The 27,525-nt window shown below is 42.4% G+C and overlaps 1 protein-coding gene across 3 annotated transcripts; it reads right to left on the bottom strand.

Annotated features, from left to right (window-relative positions):
• On the bottom strand, positions 1-22,376 carry med1 (mediator complex subunit 1). Of its 3 annotated transcripts, none has more exons than XM_034193294.1 (16): positions 22,252-22,376; positions 16,646-16,752; positions 16,022-16,100; positions 15,117-15,171; positions 13,977-14,109; positions 13,805-13,833; positions 13,617-13,688; positions 9,930-10,004; positions 7,497-7,660; positions 7,247-7,358; positions 6,276-6,400; positions 5,334-5,461; positions 4,837-5,038; positions 4,638-4,733; positions 4,378-4,483; positions 1-4,288 (listed from the first exon to the last, which is right to left on the bottom strand). In XM_034193294.1, the coding sequence occupies exons 1-16, from the start codon at positions 22,367-22,369 to the stop codon at positions 499-501; spliced, it is 5,391 nt and encodes a 1,796-aa protein (XP_034049185.1). In that variant the 5' UTR covers positions 22,370-22,376; the 3' UTR covers positions 1-498. The 3 variants fall into 3 exon arrangements, with proteins under 3 accessions (XP_034049185.1, XP_034049186.1, XP_034049187.1); XM_034193295.1 differs by having other exon boundaries at positions 9,930-10,001; XM_034193296.1 differs by having other exon boundaries at positions 22,259-22,372.
• Between the last annotated feature and the right edge of the window lie 5,149 nt (positions 22,377-27,525).

Below are 27,525 nucleotides of genomic sequence, written 5' to 3'. Positions count from 1 at the left end.
TGACAACATATAGTGGCATTCTGTTAGGTTTTAAGAGCAACTTATTAACAGTGGGAAATACATTAAAGAAAAAAAACAAAAAAAAACATGACTAACTGATTCCTTCATGGAAAAGACAAAATGTCTGTCCAAAAATACAGATTAAAACCGGAGGAGGAAGGTTATGATCAAGCGGGCACTGGATGACAGTGAAGCGAGCAAAATGTTTGATTTAAAACGAACAAGCATTCCAATCCACATCAACACTCACACAACGTAAAGAAAACGAAATTAAAACCAACAAATCTGGTTCATTATTTCTCACAGCCACAATATGCAACAGTTAACTTTGTGGCTGAAGATGAATAAATAAGTACAAAATGCGTATGTTAAAAGGAGAAGGAAGTCCAATACTAGTGTAGTGTATTCCCGGATACACATTTACCTGATCTGTTATGTTAAAAAGCATGTATTAAAATGATATAAGGAAAATAAAATCTTCACCACCTCTGATTGAAATCAAAGCTTGCCAGTGAGGGCGGAGTCCATTAGGTCATCATCTTCCTTTCGCACGTATACTGGACTGGGCCGAGATGAACGCTCTGAACTCATCATGGCCAAAGAGGAGTCAGAAGCTGAGATGGGTGATCGTGACCAACTGTCCGCTTTTATGGGATGTGAGGACGGCCCCATGGACATGGATGACTTCTTTTTATCCTTTTCCCTATCCCGCTCTCGGTCTCTGTCCCGCTCCCGTTCTTTCAGCTTTTTCTTCTCTTTCTTATGCTTCTTGTGTTTCTCCCCGGAGCTGATGGGGATGGAGCTCATGTAGTCCTGGGGGGGCAGGGGCCGCATGGTCTGATCATCGTCCGAACTGGGACTGTTGTGGTGCGACTTTTCAGCCACGGAGCTGCTGCCTGACTCGCTCCCGCTGTCGTGGTTGTGGGGGGTATATCCCGGTGAGCGGCTGTGGCTCGGAGAGGAGCGGTCATGCTTGGGGGTCGATCCACTGAAGAGGGGGGAAGCTTTGAGGCTCGAGAGCTGCGGACGCATGGACTCTCCAGATCCTTCCCCCGTTTTCTGGAGGGTAACTTTAGCCTTGATGCTAGGTGAGCCACCATCGGGTTTGCTGATGATAATCTTCGTGAGACCAGACCCACCCATCCCACCTGTTTTGGTATCAATTAGCTTTTTATCTCCACTGTTACCCCCTGACACTGACACTTTGGATTTTGATTCCTTTTCTGACTTTTCCCGCTGGGAGGACATAGGATGCTTGGAAGGACCCATATTTGATGATCCACTGTTAGGAACATTCCCAGATCCACCACCAGATGCAGAACCACTGCCCCCTCCTGGTGGTCCTACCTCACAACCATCCTCTCCCGCTCCTCCTCCACCAACACTCTTCAGTTTATCTATGACCGCTGTTAGAGAAGGTTTTTTGTTTCGACTGGGAGACTTGCCTTTGGCATTGGGATTGTTTGTATTGTTTTGACCAGCTGCCCCACCACTCCCTCCACCTCCACCACCTCCTCCGGCCCCTCCACTCCCATATTGAGATTGTGAGGCACCAGAGAAGGTCATGGAACCTGAGGAAGAGCTGGAGGATGATGAAGAAGACGATGAAGAACCAGAAGATGATCCCCCACCCATTGCCTTCTGTGAGTTGATCCCGCCACCAGAAGATGACTTGGGCCCCCCTGAACTGCCACTTCCTGAGCCCATAGGGGATTTAGCTTTGGAAGATGGAGGGGTTCCTGGAACCTGGGACTGCTGCATTTTCATCGGGGAGGACAATTTGTCACTAGAGCTACTGGAACGGGAGTGAGATGGGGAGATATTAGGCTTTATGCTGGGATTCATAAGGGACCCCGGTGGCTTGCCCCCTTGTGATTTAATTTTGTTACTACTTCCGATTCCACCTCCACTGCCTCCTGGCCCAGAGAGGCCATGTTTGGTGATGGGAGATGATCCTGGTTTTCCAACACCCATTCCCTGAGAAGAGCCTTTAGACTGAGATTGTCCACCTACAACTCCTACTCCCACACTACCTGGTTTGGAGTTGTTACCTTGTGACATGGAACCTTCTTTTGTTTTAATTTTCCCAGAAGATGAGGAGGAGTGAGAATGGTGGCTTTTACTGCTGCCAGTCCCACCTGCTCCTCCTGTGCCGCTTGTAGCTGAGCTGCTAGATGTGTAACCACTGTGGGATGAGGTTTTCCCACCAGTTATAGTACCTTTTGGGATCTGAATTGTGATTTTAGGAATAGGAGGGGTGGCACCACCAGGAGGAGTTTGTGAACGTCCTGAACTTCCAGGAGACTTAGAACCTCCTCCACTCATACTTCCTCCAGAGCTTGAGCCACCAGCGGGAGGGGTATATGGTCGACCTCCTGAACTGTGAGAAGGAGACTTTCCATCGGTGTCCTGCTTCTTGCGTTTGGGGGGTTTCTCTTTAGACTTTCCCTCACTGGAAGGAGTCCTGCTACGTTTGACCTGTTTGCCTTCTGCTGAACTGCTCCCCATCCCCATTCCAGAGCTGTTCCCTCCGGCACACCCATTCTCATCCTTTGGCCGCATGAGACCCTGCTGCTGTTGTTTCAATTTGGCTTCTGCACTTTTATAATCACTGCATGTTGATCCTATGCCGATCATGAGGGGGCTCTGTCCCCCTCCTCCATGGGATGAGTGTGAGTCTCCTAAATCAGGAGGTTGCCCCAAAAGTGGCTTCCCCCCGCCACTGTTGCCTCCAAAAACAATTCCCATATCAAAAGTATCCTTCAGTGAAGTCTCTGGTGTGTGCTGTCCATGTGGAGTTTGATTTTGTGGTGTTCCAGATGGTGTGTTTTGCTGGCTACCGCTGACAAAACCCTTTACCAGGTCTATATCTCCATCTGCACTGGGAGAGCTATCATCAAAGTAAGCCTGAGAGAATCCGTGGCCTGAGGTGAGGAGATCAGGGTTGAAGTCAGATGGATCAGGGACAAAGTTAGTGGAAGAGGAGTCACTGGTGGGAGTGCCTGCAGCTGCAGTTGCCTCAGCGATGAGATCAGCAGGGTCTGTGAAGGGATTTTCATTACTGTTGGTGCTGAAAAGGTCTGCCGATTCAAACACTGCGCTGCCTTGACCTGAGCTGGAGGAATCACGAACAGGGGTGCCCAACGGACCTACATCCTCTCCACCACTGCCCATGTGGTGCTGTCCATGGCTGCCGCTGCTGCCTTTACCCGTCTGCTCAGGCAAATCCAATAAGATTTCTGTGATATCAGGTCCAATGCTATCAGAGCTGGAAAGGCGAACCATTCGAGAGTGCAGCGTACCTTGTTGTTGCTGAGGCTGGACGTGAGATTGTGAATAAGGCATGCTAGGCCCAGAGGGTGGGGTTCCACACTGGCTAGGTGCTGGAGTGATGCTATGCGGTGTGTCTAAGCCATCACCGGGCAAGTTGACATCAAAGATAGTATTTTGAGATGGATCCACATCCATAGAGAGGAGCTCACGATGGAAATCGTCCTCTTGATGTTGGTGGTGGTGCTGCTGCATGGAAGACATTTGCTGTGTTTTCACGCCTATGCTGCCACTACAAGCTCCAGGTAGCACGCCACCTTTTTCTGTCCCACGTGGGCGTTTTTTCTTCCCTTTTGTCCCAGCACCAGAACAATTACCACCCATACCCTCTGTGCGTGGTGAACCAGATGCGGAATTCTGCCTTTCTAATGGACTGGAACCATACAGTGCTGCAAAATCTTGGGTGGGGTTATCTTTCAACAAGTTCATCAGCATGGGATGATTCTTGGTGTTGCTGGCAGGGGAGGATGTTGGAGGTGGGGTTTGGTGGGGTGGTGGTGCATTCTGGGAGCTTGGACTAGAACCAACATTCCCAGTTATTTGTAACAGACTTGTCAGGATAGGATTCTGGGTGACTTTGCTGTAATCATCTGAGTGAGGCTGACCAGGCTGTTGTTGCAACTGTTGCTGTCCGGGCACCCCGCTTTGACCTAGGCACTCTCCTCCCTGGGCTTGCCCACGGGTCATTCCAAACAAAGAGGTGATAGGCCCTGTAAAATTTAGTCCCCCAGGAGGTCCTCCCCCAGTTGGTGTGTTGCCTCCTGTTAGTCCTGGCAGGCCCATAGGATTAGTCCCGTCACCTGTCACCATGTTGTAACTGGGACTACCAGAAGGTGGCAGATTGTTCTTCACCATAATCTCAACGGTCTCTGCAATCAGCGAGAGTGCCGGTGTGTCCGCCTGAATGGTCTCAGCTTTCCTGCGAATGGCCCTCATGGTCACAGGGATGGACATGCATCTAATGGGAGCAGGAAACAATTTACTAAAATTACACATGGGAAATATAATGTCCACATTTATGCATTCAGGAAGAACTAACAGTCTCACCTCTGGACTACTTTCGTAATGAAATCATCAGTGCAGATCAAAGCATCTGAAAGTCCTTTATACAACTTGCAGGACACCTGTCTTGAGTCAATCACCTCCATTACCACTAAAACAGAACAAAATGTGGGAGACAAGAAAGAAATGACCACATACTAACAACCGATTAAACAATTTAAAAATGAGGTCACTCGCATGTGAAACTTTTGTCCAAACGATAACAATAACTGTCTGACTAGGATTTAGCTGCAGAGAGTGCTTACCACAGACTAATGACTCATTGACAGGATGCTGAAAGGAGACACTGAAGCTGGAGTCAGTGAGAGGACATACTTCAAACTGCAAGAGACCTGCACTGTCTGTGAGAACAAGGGAAAAGATGCTACAACTGCCAAACAGAACTTATGACACAAGAATCTCAAAGTCTGTTTGCTAACTTGACAAAACAAACTTGTTACTCACCTTCTTTGATTGCGGTCCATTTCACACAGCTGCCAATCAAGGTGTTATAGGCTGCCTGGTGTCGGATGATATCAAGCAGAGCCGGCACCTGGGCTGGGTGGCGGAAAGGGATTTTGGATACTAGTGCCCCTTGAAGAGCATGCCCATCTTGCACTGGGGCGTCGCCATTCAGGAAATAACAGTGTTGCTGGTCTGGTAATATCTATAAAAGCATTAAAAACATTTCATTTTGTGTCAAGCTTGGCAAGTTAGATTTTATTTGGGTTAACTGTTTTTGTTTTGTTTTGTTTTTATCTTGAATGGGAAAGTGTGTCCAAACTTAATCTACACAAGCACTAACTATTGTTTCAATGTAACTTTATAGATGGTGTAATGTGTGGAAGACCACACACATGATTGAACAACTGGCTGCATGCTCCCAAATAATTTGAAGCCACATGTGGGATTAAAAATTCATTCATAAAATAAAAACATCTGTGGACGTAGTGCGTGCTCACAGAGAAGAAGTGCATGTTGTGTGAGGGCAGTGGTGTGGAGCTGCCCTCCTCTAGGACCTGGAGCTGACTCTGGACGATTAACTGGTAGAGAGGAGAAAGGCCGGGGGGGCTCTCAAACACTGGAATCGCTGAGGGAGGAAATGGGGAGACATTAGATTCCAATTAACTCAGCATGAACAAACCATAAAAGAAGCATTTTTGTGGAGTCCTCTCATTTGTGTATCCTCAAAAGTTGCAGTTCTTAAGATAATTACATATCACTGGGCTAACAGTCCGCACACAGCTCCATAGATCTGGACTAGTTTCTACATATTCCAGTTTGATAGGATCATTCATGTGCAGAAACATTTATTTCAAGCTTCGAAGCAGTTCAGTTTTTACTTTTTGTCCAAGTTACATTATGAAAGTGCTACCTCAAATATAAAGGTTTTGCTATAACACATTTAAGATACTTTCTCCCCCCTTCTAACTGTTCATTTCACAGCTACAATGTAACACAAATGCAGTAACAGTACAATTTTAGCTTGGGTTGAATGGTTGATAATCACATTTCTGATTTTACAAATCCACTGAGTCCACAACAGAAACTGATTAGTTTTCTCAAATCATTCAGCCCTGATATTAGCCAGCGTGATGGTCTAGTGGTTAAGCTGTTGGGCTTGAGAGCAGAGGATCCTCGGTTCAAATCCCAGCCTGACCAGAAAAATCACTAAGGGCCCTTGGGCAAGGTCCTTAATCGCGTAGTTGCTCCTGGTGTGTAGTGAGCGCCTTGTGTGGCAGCACCCTGACATCGGGGTGAATGTGAGGCATTATTGTAAAGCGCTTTGAGCGTCTGATGCAGATGCAAAGGTGCTATATAAATGCAGTCCATTTAATTACACATGCAAATTACTGCCATTCTAAGACTTAAAAACAAATACTTTTGAAGTCATTGAAACTCACATGTAGCATTGCCCATCCTCTGAATAAAAGACAGTGAGAAAGGCATGGGACGATTAAGCTTGAGGAAAAAGCATGCTGGCAGGTCCACACAGTTGGAGTTTGTCACATTGGAAAACGACGGCGTGCTGAAACATAAATCATATAAAATTATCAGTGCTTTGTTTATGGAATATGCACTGAAGATCCTAACAACCTCTGTTCTTTAGTAATAAACTACAGAGTTCATCTAAGTAATCTTATTGTGTCTAACTTGTAAATCTCTTTAAATGAAGAACAGGGACCAAGGCAGGACAAATATTTCTCAGTGGTTGATATTACCAACTTCAGATTTAAGAGCTGTTTTCAAGGATATTATTATTAATAACCAACTGCAGTTAAAGCTATAGTGTGTAGGATTTAAGAGCTGCTTTCTAAGGATATTGTTATTAATAACCAACTTCAGTTAAAGCTGCAGTGTATAGGATTTAAGAGCTGCTTTTTAAGGATATTATTATTAATAACCAAATTCAGTTAAAGCTACACTGTGTAGGATTTAAGAGCTGCTTTTAAGGATATTATTATTATTATTATTAATACCCAACTGCAGTTAAAGCCACAGTGTGTAGGATTTACTGTCATGGAATAGTGAGGTTGCAGACTGCATTATGCCATCACTGGTCATGACTATGTTTCCATTCACATTTTCACTCCGTTGGTGGTGGGGATTCATGCTCCCTTGCCTTCTCTTGTGATAAGCAATATGCAAAAGTTTCATTTTCAGAAACATGCAACATGGTGGCCTCCATGAGGGAGCCTGCTCCCATACAGATATGAAGAGCTCATCCTAACCTTTTGAAAACACATCACTACGTTGCTCCATTTCTGCGAACAAACACCCCTAAATCCTACATACTGTAGCTTTAAATTTTATGGCTTTCTAAATTCTTTTTAAAATATAAGTTCCAAGGTGTGAGTCATGTAGACTTTCTTACCCCTTATTATCCACCGGGTGAGATCCAGTGATTAACGGAGCAATAGGAAGCTTGTATACTGATGAGGTTCCCTCAATCGTCACACACACACTAACACCAAGTGATCGTGGCACTGAAAAGCATTGACAGACACAGAGAGAAGAACCCAGAGAGCAATAAATCCAAGTATCTTGAAAAATCATTTGGCCAATGGTTGATGTAATTTCCAGTTATTCAGACATCACTTCATTCACTTTCGTCATGATCTCACCATTACTGTCCATTAGGTTGAGCTGTGTACCCGTTCCCTCCTCAAATATGTCATAAGGTGACACGTAACACTGAAGAGTAACAAGGTGGCCACCACTCCTGGCTGTCAGCAGGCCCACACTACCATGAAGAATGGTCTCCACTGTATTAGCACTTGTGGCTAATCTAGAAAACACACAACACAAACAAAAAGCATGACTGCTTCAACATCCTGGCTAATGATTCTTAGTATTTAACAGGTTTCACAGAACGATTCTACAAACAAGACCATGAAAAGCCACAATTCTCTTTTGTGTTACATGGAAGTTTTTATTAATGTAATGTAATGTAATAAAATCATCAGCATTTATTTATTTGTCTGTCTGACTTTTAGCAGGATTATGTCAAAACTACTTCACGGATATGACATCACAATGTTAAACCAAGATCAGACGACACTATGTTGCTTCAGCTTGTGAATTAAATATCATATTGCAAAGTCTTGATCAGCTGGACAATTCTGGATCCGTATGCAATTACTGTGTTCTGTTGGATCCGGATCCAGGTAAGTCCGGGTCATGATGTGAATCACATATCGTTTATTTTGAGTCTTCCTTGAGTCTTCTATCTTCAACACCTCACTGGAGACATGCCAGGTGCCAGCATGCTTCAAGGCCTCCACCATCACCCCATCCACAAAAACCAAAGAACTTCAGGACTTAATGACTACAGATCTGTCACCCTGACCTCTGTGGTGATTAAGAGCTTAGAGTGTCTTGTCCTCAAACAAAAGGCTATCGCTGACCCACTCCTGGATCCCCTGCAGTTCATCTACAGGTCTGTAGACGAAGCTGTCAACACGGCCCTCCACTTCATCTTCCAGCCTCTAGACTCCCCAGGAACCTACGCCAGGATTCTGTTTGTGGACTTCAGATCTGCTTTCAATATGATCATCCTGGGCCCTGCTGCAGGACAAGGTCTCTCACCTTGGCGTGCCCAACTCCACCTGCAGGGAAGATCACTGACTTCCTGTCCAAGAAGAGGCAGCATGTGAAGCTGGGAGGTCACGTCTCTGACACACAGTCCATCAGCGCCGGATCCCCCAAGGATGCATTCTTTCCCCTCTACTCTTCTCCCTGTACACCAGGGGTAGGCAACTTGTTTCAGAAAGGGTCAAGGGGGTGCAGGTTTTCTTTTCAGCCACTGACTCCAGCAGGTGATTTCACTGATTAACTGATTCCATCTGCTCAAAGTGATATTAATCAGATGCCTACCCCTGCTGTACACCAACAGCTGCACCTCCAGTCACCAGCCTGTGAAGCTCCTGAAGTTTGTGGACAATACAACCCTCATTGGACTCATCTCTGATGGGGACGAGTCTGCCTACAGACGGGAGATCTACCACCTGGTGTCCTGGTGCACACAGAACAATCTGGAGTTCAACGCTTTCAAGCCAGTGGAGAATAGTTGTTGACTTTAGAAAGAACCCAGTCCTGGCCACCCCCATCACCCTGTGTGACTCCCCAGTTGCCAATGTGGATTCCTTCCATTACCTGGGGATCACCATCACCCAGGACCTTAAGTGGGAGCTGAATGTCAGCTCACTCATCAAGAGAGCACGACAGCTTTCTCCGACAGCTGAGGAAGTTCAACCTGTCAAAAACAGTGATGGTGAACTTCGACACTGCCCTCACTGAGTCCATCCTCTCCTCTTCCATCACCGTCTGCTACACTGCTGCCACTGCTAAGGACAGAAGCAGACTGCAGCGTATCATCCGTACAGCAGAGAAAGTGATCGACTGCAGTCTGCCATCCCTACAGGACCTGTATGCATCCAGGGCCCTGAGGCAAACAAGGAAGATTGTGGATGATCGCTCCCACCCAGGTCACAAACTTTTTTTCACCCTGGTCTCTTGGAGGAGGCTGAGGTCCATCAGGACCAAAACCTCAAGACACAAAAACAACTTCGTTCCATCCGCAGCCAGACTCATAAATAACACCAGAGACCCCCCACTTACTCTGCCTCCCTCCTTCACTACCATAAAGTACAGATTGGTCATTCTTGCACTGTAAGGTACTGTATATCTGTACTCCAATCACATTCCACTATGTTATATTTATTTAACAATGAATATAGTTTTGCGTATTGGAATTTTTTACTTCTTACAGAAGTGTCTTTTTCTCTTTTCTTATTGTTTATGCACCAATAACACCAGACAAGATTCCTTGTATGTACAAAATTACTTGGCAATAAATTCGATTCTGATTGCTCATCAACCTTTGGCAGATGTCAGAAATCTCTGATTGCCCTTATTTATTTTAAAAATAAACATTTTATCTGACCAAAAAAACCTTGAAAAATATTGATAGACATGTTCTTATCAAACACTAGTTGGCTGCTCAATAAACCACAAATACGACAGACAAAGCAGGAATAAAAGATTTGTGAACTCACCGAAACATGTGCATCATCTTGGTGAGATCAAGCTCCAAAGACTGCAGCGCTATATACATCTTGGTTTTCAACCTACTGGAAGAAACGAAAGTGACAGAATGAGATTACTTACAAACAAACAAACAACTAAAAATCTGTGAGCAAGGTTAGAAAAATGATACCCCCTACTTTGCCATACTAACTGCTTGCATGTGTTATATCGAGGCATTGCCCGTGACGTCACAGGTCACATGCAGGGGGTGTAACAACATCTAGAAACCCAGTTAATATATCCAGGAGAGTTTTAGGCACAATATACAAAGAGTTTTATGCTGTGATGTTAATGCTGTTGTCCGTATGCAATGGTTTAAGTGCAGCCTGGTCAGAGTGTCTCAGTGCAGTTCTCAATGTTAATGACAGCGCGTCTTTTTTGTTTGGAGCCGGAGGTTGAAAATCACGATGCATTACGTCACATTTAACAACCGGATGAAAGCTGCGACGGGACCCTGAACCATGACCAGCAACATGGTGATAGGGAGTGGCTGGGTCATGTGACTGCAAGGGATCGATAACAGCGATACTGTGAATCTTTAGTGATGAAATACCTGAATTTACAAACTGGTTAACCTTTGCATTGAAGACACCAACAGTTTTGTTAACACATAAAACTGACAAATATGATGTATTAAAAAAAACACTCTTGTGCTTCCAGTCATTATCATATGACGCATCAATTAAACACAAAGACCAACAGGCCGTTGTTACATTCTCAATGCACATGCTCAGTAGCGTGTAAATCTAACATGATTAAAGGTGCCCTGACACTTGCAAGACTTTGATGCACGCACTGTGTTGTGCAGGAGAGTAAAGTGAACGTGAGAGAGGAACGCCGGCGTGTGCAATTGTGCAAAGAGAGTGTTGAAACGTTCAAAAAACTTTCACGTATAAATGTCGTGTAACGTGGCGTGATCTGCTCACCAAAACTACGTGCAGCTCGTCAAGTCGAGTAAAGAAGTGAACGGAGTGAGTGGTTGCATCAGCACACCGCATCGGAGCATGTCTGAACGATTATAACAAGATGTTAAATCTGTCATAAACATACTTTTACAGCTGCACACAAAAAGTAAAGAACATGCAACTGTTTTACCAAGCCATGACAATGTAAACATGACAAATAATTACCTTTTTAGACAGCTCCAAATGCTTTCTCCAACTCGTTCGGCACGTGTGCGCCCAAAGTCTCCAGCTGGAGAGGTCCTCTGTGATTCAGGAAGCGATTAGAGCCGTTTTCAGCAGCCAAATTGCGGAGAAAATGATTAATCCACTACAAAATAATTATTTTATATACGCAGCGCACAGCGCGTGGCAGCTGGTTGAACAAAGCGCGGCGTCCAGCTGGGAACACAGCGGGTGGGATCGTCAGGACGACGTGCATGCAAGTGCGCCGATCAAAGTCATGCAAGTGCCAGGGCACCTTAAGCATGAGCTCCCACCTCCGCTGTCGGCATGGGGAGTATTAATTGCCTATTTGTCCAATATACGTACAAAGAGCAGCTCTCGCAGCTTATTCCACAGGGCGCTGTTTTTCTATGATGGCCCACAAGCCACATAAGTGCTAAAATGGGATGAAATGGCTAAATCCAGCTTGCCTCCTAACAGGCTGGTTTATAAAGTGCAAGCCTGGCAACTCGCCTGAAAACGAAAGTAAAGTACTGCGCCATTGGCCAGAAATTCCGCAGCTTGCAGTACGCATTTTACTGTTTCTAAATGCTTGAGAAATATTGAGTTGGTGTTTTTGTTTTCATGATTACTGGAGCAGCATGTTTTAATGTTTTTGAGGAATGAATGGAACATTGCATTTTTATAGCGTTCTGCTATAAAATGTTCTGGAAAACTCTGCTGTTTTTCCGACTTTCCTCCCCAAATACATTTATCATTTGTGCGAAGCATGTTTGGATCAAGACATTAAATGTAGTTTCACACGTGATTTTTATTGGTGTAATATTGAATGAGTTTCACGAATAAAGCCGTGACAAAAAAGTGTGCACAGTGTGTATAGGATTACTGCTGACAGCACCAATGTTTTCTACTAAATATTGTCTTTTTGCTCTGACTGTCATATCTGGGACACCTTTAAAAGACTTTGCCCACCTTTCTTTGGGCAAATTACAGCCATTTGTTGCAGTGTTATCCATAGATTCAGTCATGTCCATGTAGTTATATGGAGGATACACGCCCGCTTTAAAAGGCTCTGCACCCCATGTTATCCTACATGAGTGACTTGCAGAGTACTCAGTGTGCATGCAGCAAACAATGTAACAACGGTCTATAATCTCCACTTGAAGACATCAGACCAGAATTATTTTGCTTGCTGCACAACTTTATATGGTGTGCTACTACTAGCGCAACAGATACATGATTGTGCATTTTTGTGACTAAAGGATGAAATTTGGCACACATATTCTAAATTAACTAATGCTTATTTTCAGATGTGGAGGCATCCTGGAGCTGACTTCTAATGACCTACAGAGATCAAAGAAGAATTACACAGGGGTCAAAATTTAAAAGTGTTCCAATCATATTGAAAGGTATACCATATTATTTGTCTGATCATAATGATTCCAAAAAGGTATAGTTTAGACTATCTTGACTAATTGTTCTGGACGATAATAACAGCAAAAACACCGATAAAGGCTGATTTCAGTTTGTACAGGGGTCAAAAGTTAAAGTGGCGCCAATTTTGGTAATAAAGTGATGAAAATTATTGGTTCAGCTAATAGGAATAACAAATGGACTGGTTTTATCTGCGCTGAATGCTTCGTCTCCAAAGCATGTCAAACAAGGTTGATGGCCATTGGATTCTATGACATATGTTACCCTGTAATATGGTAACTAAAAATGACAGATGGTGCAAAGGATTCCTTTTTAAAACCCCATTAACTCAACCAATAATTTGTACCACTTTTTACCAAAATTGGAGCAACTTTAACTTTTGACGTTTGTACACACTGAAACTGACCTTTATCAGTTTCAGTTTGCTATTATTACCCTGTAACTCCAGAACATTTAGTCAAGGACGGTCTAAACTATACCATTTTGGAATCATTATGATCAGCTAAATAATATTGTATACCTCTCAATATGATTGGAACATTTTTTAAATTTGACCCCTGTAGACAGAGGTTAGCTCCAGGATGGCTCCACATCTGAAAATACACATTACTTGATTTAGAATGTGTACCAAATTTGGTGATTTAGTCACAAAATGAACAATTGTCATGGAAATTTTAGCTAAACTGCACCACTATACTGTGTGTAGTTTTATTAAATCCACAAAGCAGTTTAGGAGGAGTTGCACTAACAAAGCTAACAACATATAATGCATTAATTAAATACAAAAGTCTAGTTATCTCCCCTTGAATATGGTGGACTAGAATCTTATTTTCATGTGGTACCATTGTGTGAAATTTCACTGAAACCCTCCAAATAGTTGAGGAGACACGGTTACAAAGAATATGGACAAAGACAGGGTAATACCTAAACTTTAGTCTAAACTGTAATTTTTAGTTTGTTAGTTTTGCTTCATGAGCCCCAAATTCAACAAAGCATGACAAATAGGACTGTTTGATTAAAAGAAATTTGAAACAGAAATATAAAAATGTGAAGCTTAAACAGGCGTTCTTCCAAGTACACTAGAAACCAACTTACTTGTCTCCAGGGAGCTTGTAATGGTCAACTAGTCCCTTCAAATGTTTGGAAAACTCTTCAAAATTCTTCTCTCTAAAGAGAAGCGGAAGATGGAACAGCTTTCAAACAAATAGGAATATTTCTTACAGATACCAGGGTGATTTTATTCTGTAATCTATAGTATAATATTGTGTGCAATTTCTACTCACCTCAGATGCTGAATCAGCTCAGGACAGCTCTGTGACAAAAAAAAAAGAAACCAAAAAAAAAAAAAGGGACAATTTTAAACAATGTTGCTGCAAATGGGAAAGTATAATTTCAAATGTTCTGCATCAATACCAGATGTCACACATACTACTGCCCCAAGTAATCCATACTGACCGTAGGGTTTTCACCCTGATGTGCCACCTTGACTTCCACGAGCTGGCCACTAGTGTCCAACTGCACCTCCACATAGAACATGTCTGACGTGAGGTAACACTCTGTTCCTGATGGGCTGAGATGGGACCGCAACCTAAAAGACAAACAAGTTAACAAATAAAAGCTTTGTGTTTTGTTACATTTACCTTGCAGATCAACACTTGATTAAAATAGTCTCGTCAGCAAACTACTCACAGCATTACTACTCCAAAAATGTTAAACTACTTTCAAATATGACAGAGTCCCCATTGGATAAATATTTAAAGCACATCAGCAACAAACTAACTACCCATTATATTTTGTATCACAGACATTTAAAATATAAACAGATTATAACACTCAATAATGGAACACTATACACATCAGTGTAGTGACACGTAATTCGTTGATTTGAATGTCATTATATTTTGGAACACATGCTAAATTGAAAACATGAATTCAAAAACTATTCAAATTTAGATATGCATTTTTATTACACTGATAAAGATTTAGCAGGGATAAGGATTTCAGTGTGGAGGAAAAGTGGCTGGGAGCGACCAGTATAAGGATGAACTTATTTGACAAGACTGGACTTCTGACTTCATTAAACCAAATAGATAGCTGAACATTTGTGGCTGTGTGTTGAGGACCCAGTGGCTGGAGAAGACCAAGGGGACATCCATCCTTCAACTGGCCACAGCAGATAAATGGTTGTTTTAGAGAAGCTGGGATGATGGTCTGCTTCTCTACCTGGGTGATTGCCATGTTGGACCCATGGTGGCAAAGTGCGGCACCAGCACATACTCCCAGACCAAAAGTGTGGCAGGACTTGCCAAACAAGACCCCCCCCCCCCCCCCCCCCCAAAAAAAAGCATGATTTATGACTGTTTAAATCAAGCCTAATTTATTTTCACAGCATGCTCGCAACATCTAAATTTGGGTGCATTTTTTACTCCTTCTTCAGATAAATTCACAACTATCATCAACATGGAGAACTTCTACTCTCCAGAATACTTTCGGGGGTGGGGTGGGATCTTTCCCACCATCAGAATTACTTTGGAGAGAGCCAGTGAAAAGATAACTCATAAAATAATAATAATTTTAAAAACGCAGAGAACTCACATGTTTTGATGAGCGATAGATTCTAGACGATCTGTCATTGAGGGCAGAGAAGACACTTAAAAAACACGCACGCACGCACGCACGCACGCACGCACACACACACACACACACACACATTAAAAATGTTAATATACAACTTTAACACATTAATACAGCATTCAATAATTATCTTCTATGTGTTGATTTTGTAGTTTAATGTTGTTTTGTACAGAGAGTTATGCAACACTCCCCCTGTGTATATTGTCATTTGACCTTTTCTGTTGCTACTTTACACAGCCACGGTAGCTGCATGTGCATGTTTAGGGCACGAGTGCCGCCCTATAAAATCTTTGCCCTTCTCCATGTTTTTAAATAAACCGCAATACTCACAGTATTATTTGCATTCAAGATGGCGAACAGTAGCAACTTCCACGAAGGCCTGTAAAAGGGCTCCAAATAGCCTCCCTTTTGCTCAATGCTGAAAGGGAAGGTATGGTCAAAGATGGAGGCCTTGTTTTGGTCTACAGATGCTGTACCTAGTATGACACTATATATTGTAGGTTTAATTTTAACTGAGTGATGTTTAACTACTCCTGGTAGTAGCCAAACCAAATACTAGATACTAGCATCAGAATCAGCAGGTCCTATGAACTGACGAGTAAACGATTAATGATTTAAGACATCTATGAATAAAAACCACTTAGCAATTTTCTCATTCAAGATCTTCAAATAGGAGAATTTAGCACTTTCTTAATTGTATAAACAAATCAATTCCCCCTTAAGATCTCAAGAACAACAATTAATTTTAGTCCTCATACAGTTTTATTGTTTTGTCTCATTTATCTTGTGATACAAATAAGCACACTCTAAATGTTAAATGTGGTCCCGGTCCCTTGTGTTTACATCCTACAAGTTGACTGTCTCACCTTTCAGAGCTCTCTGCAGGGTTTCCAGGGAGGTAAGCAAGAGCTGCTGACCTGCAGCATTTATCATACCACGTTTCTCCTGGGACACAGTGGGGGAAAAAGTACAAAAAAAAAAAAAAAAAGCTGAGAATACAAAAAAGTGCAATAACAACAAGGTTTACGACTAAATTTTTTTCCCCCACCCATTAATGGAGCATTGTACATGCTATGTAAAAATCACGACGTGTGTGCGATTAAATTATTATGTGCTATGAATGTACGAGTCAGCTGGAACATAAACAGAGCATTCTGCAAACTCATAAAGGTTTGCTTTGAATTATATGCTCATTCTTGGTGTCTTTCCAAGTTTCCTAAAAAAAAAAAAAAAAAAAGATGTGCGCAGTACCAAATCATCTACAATTACCAATGTTTTTTTAACCATACAAAGTTTTTTACTTATCAAGTAAGGGTTTGATTTCTCAAACCATACACAGTATTCTGTACTCAAAACCTCGTTGCGTCCCTAAACCAATATCAGTTTCATTTCAGAAGATGTTCATTTGCACGCCATTACTAATACATCCTGTCTTTTTGACTTCATGCTGTGAAGTAAAGTCAACCTTTTCTGTCAGAAAAATGTCTTACCATAGCCTGACGCACAACCTTGGATGTCTCCTGCCATGGCCGCGAAGCGTTGTGCTTGGCATGAAGCCTCTCCAGCAAAGCAGCCATGCGACTCTGTTTCTCCGTTTCTGAAGTACACACATTATAAATATGTTTTTTCAGTAGTGTTGATGTTCTGCCCCAACTTTTCACTTATACCGCATATGCACAGAATAACTTGAATGCAACCAAAATCTTTTGCCCTGTCATGTCAATCTGATTCACATAACTGGAATCTGCATGGCGCACCCCGGTGGACGCCTTCAGCAACAAGTTTGTCATCGCTTTTCTGTGTCTCCTCATAATGTAGAGGTTTACCTACACCCAATAGGAGCGCTTAGAGTCATTTACTCTGGATGGCATTTCCCTGACCTCTAGTAATACTGTGAGAAATCTTGGAGTCATTTTTGATCAGGATATGTCATTCAAAGCGCATATTAAACAAATATGTAGGACTGCCTTTTTGCATTTACGCAATATCTCTAAAATCAGAAAGGTCTTGTCTCAGAGTGATGCTGAAAAACTAATTCATGCATTTATTTCCTCTAGGCTGGACTATTGTAATTCTTTATTATCAGGTTGTCCTAAAAGTTCCCTAAAAAGCCTTCAGTTAATTCAAAATGCTGCAGCTAGAGTACTGACGGGGACTAGCAGGAGAGAGCATATCTCACCCGTGTTGGCCTCTCTTCATTGGCTTCCTGTTAATTCTAGAATAGAATTTAAAATTCTTCTTCTTACTTATAAGGTTTGAATAATCAGGTCCCATCTTATCTCAGGGACCTCGTAGTACCATATCACCCTAATAGAGCGCTTCGCTCTCAGACTGCAGGCTTACTTGTAGTTCCTAGGGTTTGTAAGAGTAGAATGGGAGGCAGAGCCTTCAGCTTTCAGGCTCCTCTCCTGTGGAACCAGCTCCCAATTCAGATCAGGGAGACAGATACCCTCTCTACTTTTAAGATTAGGCTTAAAACTTTCCTTTTCGCTAAGGCTTATAGTTAGGGCTGGATCGGGTGACCCTGGACTATCCCTTGGTTATGCTGCTTTAGACGTAGACTGTGGGGGGGTTCCCATGATGCACTGTTTCTTTCTCTTTTTGCTCTGTATGCATCACTCCGCATTTAATCATTAGTGATCGATCTCTGCCCCCCTCCACAGCATGTCTTTTTCCTGGTTCTTTCCCTCAGCCCCAACCAGTCTCAGCAGAAGACTGCCCCTCCCTGAGCCTGGTTCTGCTGGAGGTTTCTTCCTGTTAAGAGGGAGTTTTTCCTTCCCACTGTTGCCAAGTGCTTGCTCACAGGGGGTCGTTTTGACCGTTGGGGTTTTTCATGATTGTTGTATGGCCTTGCCTTACAATATAAAGCGCCTTGGGGCAACTGTTTGTTGTGATTTGGCGCTATATAAAAAAAAAGTTGATTGATTGATTGATTCAAACTTTCACTTTTCTAAATGCAACATGAGATGGATCGTGCCTGCATTTTGAATTCTGAGCTGAACATCTTCAGAGTGCAACGTCTTGTTCAGACACTTTGTAAGTATGTGTAACATTGTCTCTTCAGATGAAAATCAGTGATTATTTTCATACATAATTTTGCATTCCATTCACATTATCAGAAACAGCAGTGCTACTTGGAATTCATGGTCAATGAACTCTACTTTTCTTTTACCCTGACTTTTATCAAAACACTACGTTGAAGCCATAATGCAGATTGGCACTAAAACACCCCTTTATTCTGAACAAAATATTGATAAACATACTCTTTAATCTCAAAAGGTCATAAAAGTTGCTTTTAAATTTTCCAGGATATGATAATTTGACGGTATTTGACCCAAAAATTGAGTAAGCTGTGATCCCACGTTTTGTTAAACGGGGTTCATTACTTTTCAATAACCCTGCTAACAACCCGCAACCTGTGAAGTATGAAGGTAACAGTATGGGATTACTCTTCACAGCAGGTACATAACACATGAAAAACTGCACATAGTGCAACTGTTGTCTTCATGGTGGAACTTCAATGTGGAGGGGAGGAGGGGAACAGAGTGTGAGAGGGTTTTTTTCATCTGTTTACATCTCACCCGGTCCTCTGTATCATCCTTTGCCACATGAACCTCCTGCATGTCCTCCCTCAACACATCCATAAACCTCCTCTTTGGCCTCCCTTGCCTGGTGGCTCCATCCTCAGCATCTTTCGCCCTACATACCCTGGGTCTCTCTTCTGATTTTTTTAAGAAGTTATGAAATTTTAACTACAGCTTGTCACTACTTTTCATCAAGAATTATACAATGGCTGTGTGGATCCTTGTCATTTGATTGGTGCTTTGTATGTCACATGACATGGATTAATTCATCCCATTTGTGTTGCATTGCATTTACAGTGCAGCTTGGTTCCATTTAGAGTGCAAATTTGGTTCCATACGTTTGGTACCATTGCACTCTGCCCGCACACGTGCATGCATGAACACACGCACACGCACGCACACACACACACAACAAATCCACTGTGCTGTCTGGAGGCTGTTGGCAGGAGGTTGGAATGAAAAGCTGGACTAATTTCTGATGTGATTTTTTTTTTCGCTGCACTGAGGATGTACACAAGGGGTGCCCAAGTTCGGTCCTCGAGATCTACCTTCCTGACACTCTTAGCTGTCTCCCTGTTCCAACACACCTGAATCCAATGAAAGGCTCATTAAAAGCCTGCTAATGAGTCTTTCATTGGATTCAGGTGTGGTGGAACAGGGAGACAGCTAAGAGTGTCAGGAAGGTAGATCTCGAGGACCGAACTTGGGCACCCCTGATGTACACAGTCTTTTTTTTTGGTAGTATATGCATGCACAAGCGCTGACCAGGTTGCGTGTGTGCACACGCGCGTGAGCTAACTGACACTGCTAATTCTTATAAGACACACACACACACACACACACACACACACACACACACACACACACAACAAATCCACTGTGCTGTCTGGAGGCTGTTAGCAGGAAGAAAGAGTGAAAATCTGGACTCATTTCTGACGTGATTTTTTTTCCGCTGCACTGAGGACGTACACAGTCGACTGACCTGGTTGGGTGTGCGCGGGACAACAACATGATGATTTGATTGAGCTAACTGACGCTGCTCATTCTTGTGTAACACACACACACACGCGCGCGCACACACACACACACACACACACACACACCACTCCGCCGTAAGACATCTGGATGCATGAAGACCTGTTCACATGAATCGCTGACGTGATTTTTGGCTGGATTGAGGAACTACACAAAGTCTTTTTTTTAATGGAAGTCTGAAGTCAGTGCACAGCATCACTGGACTACACATTACAATTTGGACTTCAGCAGCAGTGGAACACCAAAAGTCCCTTTTGTGTTGTTTATAAATTAATAAAATATCAAATGACAAGGATCTATTTTAGCTGTTATATAAATCAAATAATGTTTTTTTTTTACATTCTTTCAATGGAACAAATATTTAATTTGGTGAAAGCTGGAACATACCATTCAACTCAGATCGACTCTGGATGTAGATTTTTCTGTGTTGTGACACCCGGAATCAACCAAGAGACAATCTTCCTCACCAAACAGGGATTTCCACAATTTAACTATTAATAAATTACAACTATGAATCCCTGGCTTACTCTGAATAACTTGTTTACTACTCTTGAATTTCTATTTATTGGTGGTTTTTGTTTTAGCTATTTTAGAAAACAGTGGCGTGATCTGCTGTGGCAAATGACAAAACTTACTTTAATCTGTTGATATTAACAGCTTCTATGCATCAAATTCAACTTTTATTTTAGAAAGAAAAGTGGTTTCTTGACATTAAAGCCAAGTAATCTGTGATGTACAAATGAACGACAAGCCCATGATGCTGTTGTGGTGTAATGACAGTCCCAGGGCCCCCTTATCTACACCATCTGGGGGTGCTTGGAGCCCTGGGTGTCGCAGGCTACGTTCCACATAGCCTTTTTGCTTAACGATTCCCTTATCGGTCCTTCAGAGCGGCCATTGTTTTTGAGGGTGTTTTATCGGGAAAATGATCATTTCTTTACGTTGATTACAGACCCTGCAGCGGGTGTGTAATGAACCACTTCTGCAGCGGCTGTTCTTGAAACTTGAAGCAACGAAGCAGTGCTCCGACCCACTGCTTCGTTGGTTCATTGCTTCGCTGCTTTTCAGAAGTGGCAAGTCTGTTTCTTAACCCCTTTCAAAGCCATTGAAAAATGTCAATCGTGGGTCACTTTTGTGCAGATTAAATTCACTAACTGGGACTCTTGTCTTGTTGTAAGCAAGAAATGAGAATAGTCCTCCGTTCCGTTCACACAGTTCCAAACGCTACACCTCTCTCTGCAGAGCCGTTAGAGTCCGGCCAGAATTAATAACTTCCAAGTGAATCACCATTATAAATCAAATGACACCTCTTTCCAAACATTTTAATACAGACAACAAACTACAACAGGCCAAAACTTTTTTTTTTTTCCTCCCAAAATGAGACGTCCTGTGTTCTTTATGAATGACACTGATGCTCTAGTGCAGTCGTTTGGAAGAGCTCAGCTCAGAGGTATGGAGTGACATTCATGCTATTAATGTCTGAAAGGAAATGCTTTTGAGAAAAACTACAGATTTTGTTCATTTTTATTTATGTCCAGAGATCAAGGATCAAGTGACCAATTTTGTATTTATTTACTTTAAGACTCAATAAAATGTTACTGACATAAAAAAACATGTAAAGCCTACTTTTAGTACACAGAAAATTCACAGGAGGTATTGATAAAAGAATCGATAAGGAATTGGATCGATAAGCGGAATCAATAACGGCATAGACAGACAAAATCTCATCAATACCCAGCCCTGTCTGAATTAATATTATTTATGTTAAAATGTGTTAGTTATGTCAAATACATTTAAAAACACACAGAAATGTTTAAATGTTTTTTAAAAGCGATGTTTAAAATGTGACAAAAGGTAAAAATAAAAGAATAGAAAGTTCTTTAAAAAAACATGTTTCAAATGTTCATAAAGGCTGTAAAATGTGTAAATGCATAGAGAGTTCCTTAAAAATGCATAAATACTTTTAAAATGTGTTTAAGATGTGTAAAAGAATAAAAAGAAACACAAAGATGTTGAAATTGTGTGTATGTTATTACGTTAAGACGAATGTGGTTAACGGAGCCGGAGAAGGGCGGGACGGAGGTTTGCGCACACTGTAAACATAAACTAAACTTGATCTGATTGATCTTAAAAGGATCATACGGACGTAACTTTAATTGTAAACTTGCAGGTCTTTGGACCCGGAAACAGATTTATCACGTGATGCGTTACGTCAGAGCTTAACATCCGGATTCTGAGTAGTCAATCTAAGTCACGTATTATTTACTTTAGTTTTTCCGCAATTACATTGTAATGTGACTAACTCCGACTGAAACTCAGAAATATTAAAAGACAACAACAACATCTTTCGTTAACTGACAGTGAAAATGAGCATTCACCAGCTGCTACCATACGCGTTAGCTTCTTAGCTAAGATAGCTCACGATACCCACAACCCATTTAGTCGCAACAATTCCGAAAATCAAAGCGTACCCGTACCTGTTACCTCTTCAGTTTTGGCCCGATCTCCACCTGCTTGTTGTGCAGACAGACTTAGTTCTGTTGCAGGGCTGCCACTCTGCAGAGAAACACTCGACCCCGCCGCCATTGTCGCCATTCCCACATATTCCCCGCCCCCCACCACAAAACGGGCTTCCGTAGAACATGGTTCAATGTTTCTCAACTAGAAAGCTACTTTGACATCAAACCTTCGTCCTGATAATAATAATAATAATAATAATTATTATTATTATTATTATTATGATGATAATAAGATAATAAAATAATAATAATAGTAATTATATTATTCTTATTATATTATAAAGCACTTTAAATTAAGAAAAATCAACAAAATTTTGAACATAACTCCAGAATAACATTAGATAAAGATCCCCATATCACAGAGTAAAAGCTATTAAAACCATAAAAACAATTCTGTACAAGCACAATAATCAAAATAAGTTAAAAGCCATAAAACTAATGGTAGGCAATAGAAAATAGGTTTTTAGTATTAAGCATGTCAGTGGAAGTTGCCTTTTGAATCACGACAGGCAGGCTATTCCACACTGTAATATATGGGGATTGCAAAATACACTGAATGCAGAATGCCGAATCCTGAGAAAGTGAAAGTACCATGCAGAACGAGGTATATCAGAGTGGAAATGCATTGATGTTAGAAGGACATTGTACTGAGCATTGGGGTAATATTGTTTCAAGAGCTCAAGGCTGAGCAACCTTGACCTTTGACAAAATAGTCAGTAGCAACTGTAGGGTGAAAGTCTGCATATCAGGTTGATTGGTAAGAGCAATGGAGACCTTGTGACTTTCCACTTGGTGACCTTTGTTTCACTTTTCATTACAATGGTTTGCACCCAGTCAAGGGCTGGGTGCAATGGTTCTCACATCGTCACAATGATGTACCATTTTAACTGCCTATGGGTATTTCAGATCAGCCCATTGTAAACCATGAAATTATTGGTCTACTCCTTCCTCTCCTGGGATATAGATAGATAGATAGATATGCCTCTTTAAAAAAAAATCCTATTTTTAATGCGGATCAATTCATGGCATTTCTGGTAAAACTGAAAATACACAAAAGCACAAGACACATGGGTACAACTTTGCCATGAACCAAATTGCATGTTATTATTTCTAATTAATTATAAAAAATTAAATGGGAGACACGCCTTCATGCATACCCCTTGAAAACAAAGCCAAACCTCTTGTCTAAGCTGAATAAAGTCAGTGGACTAATGAATACTCCAGATGGCGTACGCTCGCCACAAGTAAATGATTCATGTTTTGCCAAGAGCAACCAAGCGCCAAATCCAAAGGAAGATTGAAATCATCATGATCACCTCCGAACAGATTTCACAAACTGAACAATGCAGGATGACAACGTGATTCTGGCTATTTTGTCTGCATGCTTTTATAGTGTTACTCACACAACATGTGATGCAGTGAGCAAAAAAAAAAAAAAAAAAATGTTGAAATTTTAAGCAGACAAATCATCCATGCCCCTGCACTGGCACACCTGAGCCAATCATACAGCTGAGCCTGTGGCAATGAGTGCTCTCTGGGGAGGATTTTCCCACCAACCATTATGACCTGCGCGAAAGAGGGAGCAGGGACGTGCTCATGAACACATGTGCATCAGTGCATATGTGAAGATATATTTATGAACACAAGTATATAAACACACGCACACACGAGCTGTGCACAGCAGTGGAGATGGAGAGGGACCAGATTGGCATCATCTGAGACAGTAGACAGACCTACAGACAGACATGAAAAAAGAGGGGAGGTGCTGCTATGTAATTGATGTGCCCACCAGGAGCTTTAGCTGGCTGCTTGGCATGGAAGAGGAGATGGGCACCGCTGCCAAGACAGCAGTCGGAGAAAGGAAAGAGGAAGCTCGGGCCTCGGGGAGCACAGTAGTGGGTTGAAACAGTGCCCATCAATCAGAGGCTAGTTCACCTTGCCATGCCAAGCGGGACCCCCCTCTGTGTCGAGGGAAGAGGTGGCACAGGGAGTAAGGCTGGCAAAGTCACTAAACCTCCTTAATCCTGCTGGTGGGTGTATCGATTCCACGTCCAAATGGCAGCACAGGAGTGAGCGAAGAAAAGACAGTTTAGGCCTTCAGTACAAATAAAAGGGCGCGTCGATCATGATGTCAAATGTCAGTATTGACGGGATAGAAAATAAGTTAACTGTACGCACAGGCGGCACCAGAGGTTTGTTCTTTGTTGGGTTAGGAGTGGGCATGATTAGCGGCAGGGCCACTGACTTTGCAGCAAATGTGCAAGTATTATTTTAAAGTACGGTAAATTTCAAGTACCCATTACAAATGTATTGAGACTTCAAACATAGAATACACATTAGGAATTTACAAATCAAAACTGCCCTTCTTACAGGAACCAAATGCAATTTCAAAAAGTTTGAGCAAATTTATATACTGACTACTGAGTGTAAGTGTATCAATGTTTGTCCTTTGGCAATGCATCAAAAACATTTCCAACATCTTAACAATTAGCCCACTATATGGCAAATGGACTAGATTTCTTCTATCTGATCCAGATGCTCAAAACACTTTGATGCCTCACATTCATCCATACACATATCATTGTCAGTGTGGTGCGATGCAAGGCACTCATTTGCACACCAGGAGCAACCTGGGGGATTAAGGACCTTGACCTTGGGAATTGGGATAGTCAAAGATATGAAGAAAATAGACAGGAGTACAAGGAGATGCGGCATAAGGCAAAAAGAGAAGTGGCAGAAGCTAAGGAAAAGGCATATAGGGAGCTGTACAAGAAGTTGAATAGTAAAGGAGAAGGGACTGGCATCTATTGGCTAGACAAAGGGACAGAGCTGGAAAGGATGTGCAGCAGGTTAGGGTGGTAAAAGATGCAGATGGGAATGTGCTAACAAGTGAAGAGAGTGTGTTGAGAAGGTGCAGCAAATATTTTGAGGAGCTGATGAATGCAGAAAATGAGAGAAAGAAAAGGCTGGATGATGTGGAGAGAGTAAATCAGGAAGTGCAAGAGATTAGTAAGGATGAAGTGAGAGCTGCTATGAAGAGGATGAAGAGTGGAAAGGCAGTTGATCCAGATGACATTCCAGTGGAGGCATGGAAATGTCGAGGAGAGATGGCAGTGGAGTTTCTAACTTTCCAAGATGTTGTTAAACATCTTGGAAAGTGAGATGATGCTTGAGGAGTGGAGAGGAAGTGTGCTGGTTTCTATTTTTAAGAACAAGGGTGATGTGCAGAGCTGCAGTAATTACAGAGGCAGGAAGTTGATCAGCCACAGCATGAAATTATGGGAAAGACAAGTAGAAGCTAGGCTTAGAAAAGAGGTGAAGATCTGTGAGAAGCAATATGGTTTCATGCTGAGAAAGCGCACTACAGATGCAGTGTTTGCTCTGAGAATACTGATGGAGAAGTATAGAGAAGGTGAGAGGGACTTACATTGTGTGTTTATGGATTTAGAGAAAACATATGACAGGGTGCCAAGAGAAGAGTTGTGTTATTGTATGAGGAAGTCTGGAGTAGCAGAGAAGTATGTGAGGGTAGTACAAGACATGTACAAGCATAGTGTGACAGAGGTGAGATGCGGAGTAGGAATGACAGACTCATTCCAGGGGAAGGTGAGATTACACCCAGGATCAGCTCTGAGTCCTTTCTTGTTTGCAGTGGTGATGGACAGGTTGACAGATGACATCAGACAGGAGTCTCCATGGACTATGATGTTTGCAGATGGCATTGTGATCTGTAGTGAGAGTAAAGGGCAGGTTGAATCTAGCCTGGAAATGTAAAAATACGCTCTGGAGAGCAGGGGAATGAAAGTCAGTAGGAGCAAGACTGAGTACATGTGTGTGAATGAGAGGGAGCCCAGTGGAATAGTGCAGTTACAAGGAGTAGAGGTGGTGAAAGTAGATGAGTTTAAATACTTGGGGTCAACTGCCCAAAGTAATGGAGAGTGTGGTAGAGAGTTGAAGAAGAGAGTGCAGGCAGGGTGGAGTGGGTGGAAAAAGGTGGCAAGAGTAATTTGTGACAGAAGGAATATCTGCAAAGTCTACAAGACAGCAGTGAGACCAGCTATGTTGTACAGCTTAGAGACGGTGGCACTAACAAAAAGACAGGAGGCAGAGCTGGAGGTGGCAGAGCTGAAGATGTTGGGATTCTCTTTGGGAGTGATGAGAATGGACAAGATTAGCAATGAACATATCAGCGGGACAGCTCAGGTGGGACAGTCTGGAGACAAAGTTAGAGGTGAGATTGAGATGGTTTGCACATATGCAGAGGAGGGACCCGGGGTATATAGGGAGAAGAATGCTGAGGATGGAGCCACCAGGCAGTAGGAGAAGAGGAGGTTTATGGATGTAGGACATGCAGGTGGTTGGTGTGACAGAGGGAGATACAAAGGGCATGGTGAGATGGAAACAATTGACCTGCTGTGCCAATCCCTAACAGGAACAGCCAAAAGAAGAAGAAGAAGACCTTCATGATTTTCCTATCTGACAGGGAATCAAACCAAAGAGTCTGTAGTCTTGAGCGCATCACTTTAACCTTTACACTGTTACTCGTGTTGGTGACAGCAAAGTGAAGATGGTGGAAACCTTGCAGAAAGGATTGAAATGGCTGCACTGAATACATATTTTAAGAAGAAGGAGGGGTAGAGGGTGATGCATAAGAGTGGAGTAAGGTGTACACAAGTGAACCATGTCCTATGCAGGAGATGCAGATCTAGTGGTTAAGTATTGGGCTTGAGACCAGAGGATCCTTGGTTCAAAACCCAGCCTGACCGGAAAATCACTAAGGGCCCTTGGACTGTGACTCACTGTGTAGTGAGCACCTTGTATGGCAGCACCCTGACATTGGGGTGAATGTGAGGCATCACTGTAAAGCACCTTGAGCGTCTGATGCAGATGGAAAAGTGCCATATAAATGCAGTCCATTTACCACTTATATTAGCTACACTGCATTGGAATGTCCTTTGTAGGTCGACTTTAGAGGTGAAGCAGACAAAGAGAATGAGGGCTGAACTAATACTTAGCTAAAGGAAGAAGACTGTCCTGTGAAATGCAGGGAGGAGGTGAGATAGGTACTGGGTGGAGGTGAAGAAATACTGGATGACTGGACAAGTACAGCAGAAGTGGTGAAGGAGACAACCAGGAAGGTACTGAGTATGATATCTGGACAAAAGAAAATACAAGGAGATTCTGTGGTAAAAATGAAGAAGTACAGGAAAGTTTATGGAGAAAAGGGCTATT

This window comes from Thalassophryne amazonica, chromosome 18, assembly GCF_902500255.1.
Source record: "Thalassophryne amazonica chromosome 18, fThaAma1.1, whole genome shotgun sequence".
In the NCBI taxonomy this organism is placed as follows: Eukaryota; Metazoa; Chordata; class Actinopteri; order Batrachoidiformes; family Batrachoididae; genus Thalassophryne; species Thalassophryne amazonica.
This window is presented reverse-complemented; position numbering and strand designations above follow the sequence as displayed.

Bases quoted from the DNA above. Each gene is read 5' to 3' on its own strand.
- med1 (XM_034193294.1), bottom strand. From the start codon at position 22,369: ATGGCGACAATGGCGGCGGGGTCGAGTGTTTCTCTGCAGAGTGGCAGC. The intron at 13,689-13,804 runs GTGAGTAGAAAT...GCTTCTCTTTAG, and splicing joins GAGCTGATTCAGCATCTGAG to AGAGAAGAATTTTGAAGAGT. The intron at 4,289-4,377 runs GTGAGACTGTTA...TGCTCCCATTAG, and splicing joins ATTACGAAAGTAGTCCAGAG to ATGCATGTCCATCCCTGTGA.